The 5,697-nt window shown below is 41.0% G+C and overlaps 1 protein-coding gene across 1 annotated transcript; it reads left to right on the forward strand.

Moving 5' to 3' along the window:
• Positions 1 to 269: 269 nt before the first annotated feature.
• Positions 270 to 3,924, forward strand: LOC128354721 (12-(S)-hydroxy-5,8,10,14-eicosatetraenoic acid receptor-like). Its single transcript, XM_053314895.1, has 2 exons — positions 270 to 812; positions 3,463 to 3,924. Exons 1-2 carry the CDS (start codon positions 270 to 272, stop codon positions 3,922 to 3,924), a joined length of 1,005 nt encoding a protein of 334 aa, XP_053170870.1.
• Positions 3,925 to 5,697: the final 1,773 nt, after the last annotated feature.

Genomic DNA, 5,697 nt, shown 5'->3' on the forward strand with positions numbered 1-5,697 from the left:
AGGACACAAAACTCACTCCAGGCCTGTGGAAGCAAGAGAGAAACAAGCACAAGGTCTGAAGGAAGAACTCAAACTGTGAAAAAAGGATTAAACCTGAAGACTGAAGAAACTTGTTTAACAGGATTTTTTTTTCTCTCTTCTTTGTGGTTTGAAGGCAAAGACTCTTGTTGCAGCTTGTAGAGTGAAACTTCACCTGTGAGAGGATTCCTAGCTTGTATAATCTATATTTGCACGTCAGCTCGTCAGAAGAAGAGTATTTGAGCGTCAGAATGGGGAACAACAGTTACCAACTCATAGAAGAATGTGAAGCCACAAACAAGACGCTGTATAATTTTTACGCAGCTGTCATGATTATGATTTTTATCTTGGCTCTTCCTCTCAATGCATCGGTCCTCCATCTCTTCATATTCAAACTCAAGTTCTGGAAATCCAACTCCAACAATATCTTCCTGTTCAACCTGGTGCTGGCAGATATCCTCCTGCTCTTCTGTCTGCCTATAAAAGCTTACAACTACATCCAAGGAGAGAGACGGAGCTCCAACGACGTGGTGTGCAAGGCTATGCTCTTCATGCTGTTTTTGAACCGAGGGGCCAGCATCGCCTTCCTGACCGTCACCTCCATAGATCGGTATTTCAACGTGGTGCATCCCGGTCGGAAGAATCTCCTAAAAGCCATCAAGAAATCTCCTCAGATCTCGATCATCATATGGCTGCTTCTCCTGCCCCTCACCATCCCCACCATGCTGCAGAACTTTGACTGCTGCAACAGCCACAAGAGTGATGATGATAAAAAGGACGATGCATTGATCAAGGTAATGCAACTTTCTTTTTTTGTGTGCAAATCATCATTATATATATCTCTAGTTTCCAGCTTCAGCTTCATATATACAGTACATAAAGCCAATGAGTCATCCCAACCTGTTGTGCTTCGTAATGCATTCAGAGAGGGGCAGTTATTTTCCCCAATTACAGAGTGTGTGGGGCAAGTTGCAACAAAAGCTCTACAGCACAGTTTCGAGTAAATGCTTTTTTTTTTTTTTTTTTATGTCATTGTTGACATCAAAAGTGGCATCAGTGTCCGTTACGCAACATGCACGTGACACAAAACATTGTGCAAATTGTAGTTACTCAATATGAAGTCAAAAAAAGGGGAAATGATACAAAAAACCAACTGATATCTTTTAGTGATTTAAAAAAAAAAAAAGAGAGTTCCTCGGGCCGTCTGTCAAAAGTCAAATCAGCGTGTGATCTCTGCACTTGATGGGTTTGTCCTCGAGTCAAGGAAGGAAGGGAGGAAGAAGGAAGGAAAGGAAAGGAAAGGAAAGGAGGAAGGGAGGACGGAGGAAAGAAGGAAGGAAGGTAGGAGGAAGAAAGGAAGGAAGGAAGGAAGGAAGGAAGGAAGGAGGGAAGGATGGAGGGAGAGAAGGAAAGAAAGAAGGGCAGAAGAAAGAAGGGAGGAAAGGAAGGAAGGAAGGAAGGTAGGAGGGAAGAAGGGAGGGCGGAGGAAGAAAGGAAGGAAGGAAGGAAGGAGGGAAGGATGGAATGAGAGAAGGAAAGAAAGAAGGACAGAAGAAAGAAGGGAGGAAAGGAAGGAAGGAAGGAAGGAAGGAAGGTAGGAGGGAAGAAGGGAGGACGGAGGAAAGGAAAGAAGGAAGGAAGGGAGGAAGGAAGGAAGGACAGAAGGAAGGAGACACAAAACATATAGCATATAGCAAATTGTAGTTACTCAATATGAAGTCAAAAAGAAAAAAAAAGGGGAAATGATAAAAACCCAACTGATGTCTTTTAGTGATTTAAAAAAAAGAGAGAAACCTAGATTGGAGCTGCAGAGTGCTGACTGTTATCTCACCAGAGCGTCTTTTTCTTTTTTCTTTTTTTTCTTTTTTTTGCACTGACACATTGCACAGTATTGCAAACCCTGGTGGAAGTATGCTGAGCCTGTGTGTGTGAGTAGTGTCAACCTGCTACTCACATGCCAGAGCAATCATTTGTGCATGCTGACATCAAACACACACCGAAAAATAATTAGAAGGAGGAGGAGATGCTACGCTAGCACACATAACACTTAGTACACAGAAGTTGTGTTTAAATATTATTCCACTGTTTGCAGTCAGTTTAACTCATGGTTAGATTCACTTCACTGGTAAACTGTAAGTGTAAATATATAGTTGTTAACCGTTAAATATACCTGAGCAGCGGTGAAAAGTAATAATTATAAGACATAGCTTCCTTTTTGTTTTACTTTATACTTCAACACAAGTTACTTTGCAGATTAAGACATTAAAAAAACATAAAACAGGCTTCTAAGAAATCCAATAACTACTAACTGAGTGCCTGTATTTGCTGTAGTGGAGTTAAGCTGAGATATATTCCTCCCAAATCTCTAAGATGACTTCATTTAAATAACTTTTTAAGGCCTAAAAAGGGGAAAATAACCCCAACAAATCTCATAAATGCAAGAAGAACTTAGTATTTTTCTTTCTTTACGACGCAATTACTCTTAAAACCCTTAGTTGGGAACAAACTGTGAAGATAAAACTGTTTAATTTAGCTCCACAGTGAGCAGCTACAACATGCAGTAACATGCTGCTGAAGCACTGATGCATGAGTGTCAAATGGTATCAGATGGTATCAGTCACAAGAGATATTTCACTTCTTCACCTTTACTTAAAGTCTGTGTAAAGTAAGAATAAATATGTGTTCTGAGTTTGACATACCACAGAAAAGTGTGTTGTTAACCACCCTGCCAAATTTGAATGATTAAAAAAAATCGCCAAATATATGAAATTAGGCTTCAAAGTTGTGTAAAACACCTGTCAATCAAAGTCACCGCTTCTACCCGAAACATAGACGCTACGTCTGAGAGCTTTCTGCTGCTAGCTCAGCGGCTAGCTCACCTGCTAGCTCGGCGGCTAACTCAGCTACTAGCTCAGCGGCTAGCTCGGCGGCTAAGTCGGCTGCTAGTTCAGCGGCTAACTTGGCTGCTAGCTCGGCGGCTAACTCGGCTGCTACCTCAGCTGCTAGCTCGGCGGCTAACTCAACTAACTGGCTAACTGTAGACTGTAGTAGTAGTAGTAGTGTGTGCTGAATGTATTTATACCTCTACAGCAGCAGGCCGGGTTTGAAACACAGTTTGTGAAGCCTAGCTCCACAATTCAAATCTAAATGGTTGAAATGCTTTTTACACCTTTTTTAGAAATACATTTATGACCTATTTAATGTGTTTAGAAGAAAATGTCTGAATTCACTTTACACGGTCTTTAAGGAGTTTGAATGCAGGTCTTTTTACTTTTATTGGGTTATTTTTCCATTGTTGGTGCTTTTAATTAAACAATGTGCCTTATGCAATGGTTTAAAATGTTTAACTGTTGACCGATCTTGTCCGAATATGCACAATTTATAGAAACTAAGCCGTTGATACACGTGTATGACAACTGATTTGATTCCTTTATCTGATTTAAGGACGTGGTGGACAGTTTGCGAGAAGCCGTCTTCTTCACCCAGATCCTCATCCCCTTCGTCATCCTGGTCTACTGCACGGTGCGAATCGTCAACCGGCTGAGGAAGAAGACGGTCGGCAATCGGACCAAGCTGAAGAGGGCGGTGTTTCTGGTCACTGCCGTCATGGTGGTCTTCTCCTTCTGCTTCCTGCCTTGCACCATAGCCAGGATGATTCTTCTGATCGTAAGGGTCAAAGAGATGGACGAGGTCTACCAAGATAAAGCCGCCGTGGCTTTCGACGGACTCATGGTCCTCTCCTACATCGACTGTCTAGTGGATCCACTGGTCTACTGCTTCTGTAGCACCAAGTTCAAAGCTCTTTACCTCTCCAATTATTTCCCATTCTTGATTAAAGGCACTCAGCTGCCGGTGGATAGCTCAACAGAGAACACAGCGCATCCTGTGTGTAATACAGTCATCTGAAAGTCAAAGCAGGACGGACTGACACCTGCACAACCCAACAGGATACTACCTGACACCGACAGCACGCCCCGAAAACATGTACTTCCTGTTTAAAAAAAGGGGCTGTGAAGGTAAAGTGAAGACAAGACGGACAGTAATTATTAAAGTGAATAGGAAGGACCATCACTGTGTCTTGGTGGACGGACCGCAGTAGAGACTCAATATGTGAAAATATGTGAAATGAATGTTGGTGATTTTTTTTTTTTTGAGTTTGGTGAAACGTTACGATTCTGCCTCTCAGCCAAAAGTATGCACAGCTGTTTTCCTGCTCTGCCTGGACAGTGAAATGAAATTCCTTTCAAGAGTTAAGGAAGCCAAAAACAACAATGAGACATAAAGAAGAGGAATGTTATCTGTCAGATCGGACTGATCTCACACAGTCATACACACACTGCTGATTTTAAGGCCTCGAGGGCCTTAAAATCAGCAGTTTTTAACCTTTAATCTGTACAATACATTTTTGTATTAAGCTGTGAGGGATAAAAAGATAAAATAGGGGTTATCTACCAGTCAAAGACAATACCCTTAGTAAAAAGTAGTGAAGTTCATTTTATTAAGTATGCTTGAGTGTAAGTATAAGTATAGCAAGTATACTACGGACCATGTACTTGTAGTGTACTAGAAAAAAAAACTATATATATATATATATATAAATATATATATTTATATAAAAGTACACTTTAACCTTCCTGTCGTCCTCCCGGGTCACATTGACCCCTTCTGTTTTGACTGTTCCTTCTTTCCTTCCTCCCTTCCTTCCTCCTTCTTTCCTTCCTTCCTTCCTTCCTTCCTTCCTCCTTCTTTCCTTCCCTTCCTCCCTCCTTACTTCCTCCCTCCCTCCCTCCTTCTTTCGTTCCCTCCTTCCTTCCTTCCTCCCTGCTACCGTCCTTCCTTCCAATCCTTCCTCCCTTCCTTCCCTCTTTCTTCCTCCCTTCCTTCCTTCCTTCCTTCCTTCTTTCTTTCTTCCTCCCTTCCTTCCATCCTCCTTTCCTTCCATCCTTCCGTCTTTCCTCCCTTCCTTCCTTGACTCGAGGACAACAGGAGGTCTAATGTACTTAGTCTTTATACTTTTAAGTTTCAGCCAAGTATACTTCACTATACTATTCCTAAGTATATAAAACATAGTATATATAAAAAGTAAACTTCAAGTATACTGCCTCAGTTTTAGTATAAAATAAGTATACTCATAGTACACTTGAATAAACTACTTTTTGCTAAGGGTATTCTCTAACATGGTATAAAATATGTCCATGTATAACATATTATATCATCATGGTTTATCCCCTATTGCGCAATCCTAAAGTCCCATACAGGAAACTGGTCATTAATATTGATTTAATGACTCAGTGTGACTGTTGTACACTTAATATGGAGAGAAACGTCTATGTAATTTATGTCTGGGATATTTTTTATTGTTAATTCTTGTATAATAAATTAATAAATGAACTGTCTCTCATTGTGTTGGGAGACATTTAAAAACAAAGCCCCGTGGTGTTTGGATGACTTTTTTTTTTTTTTCAAATTTCCCTCAAAAGTCATGAATCATGCCTTTGAATCAGTCTACAGCAGATCATTAAAAAGATGGAGGGAAGGAAGGAAGGAAATAAGAAGGGAAGGAAGGAAAGACAGGCAAAAGGAAGGAGGGAAGAAAGGTAGGAAAGACAGATGGATGGAAGGAAGGAGGGAAGGAAGGAAGGACAGAAGGAAGAAAGGGAGGAAGGACAGATGGAAGGA

The sequence above is a fragment of the Scomber japonicus genome, unplaced genomic scaffold, assembly GCF_027409825.1.
Source record: "Scomber japonicus isolate fScoJap1 unplaced genomic scaffold, fScoJap1.pri scaffold_491, whole genome shotgun sequence".
In the NCBI taxonomy this organism is placed as follows: Eukaryota; Metazoa; Chordata; class Actinopteri; order Scombriformes; family Scombridae; genus Scomber; species Scomber japonicus.

Coding starts and splice junctions, on each gene's coding strand:
- LOC128354721 (XM_053314895.1), top strand. CDS start 270: ATGGGGAACAACAGTTACCAACTCATAGAAGAATGTGAAGCCACAAAC. Junction 813..3,462: donor AGGACGATGCATTGATCAAG/GTAATGCAACTT, acceptor ATCTGATTTAAG/GACGTGGTGGACAGTTTGCG.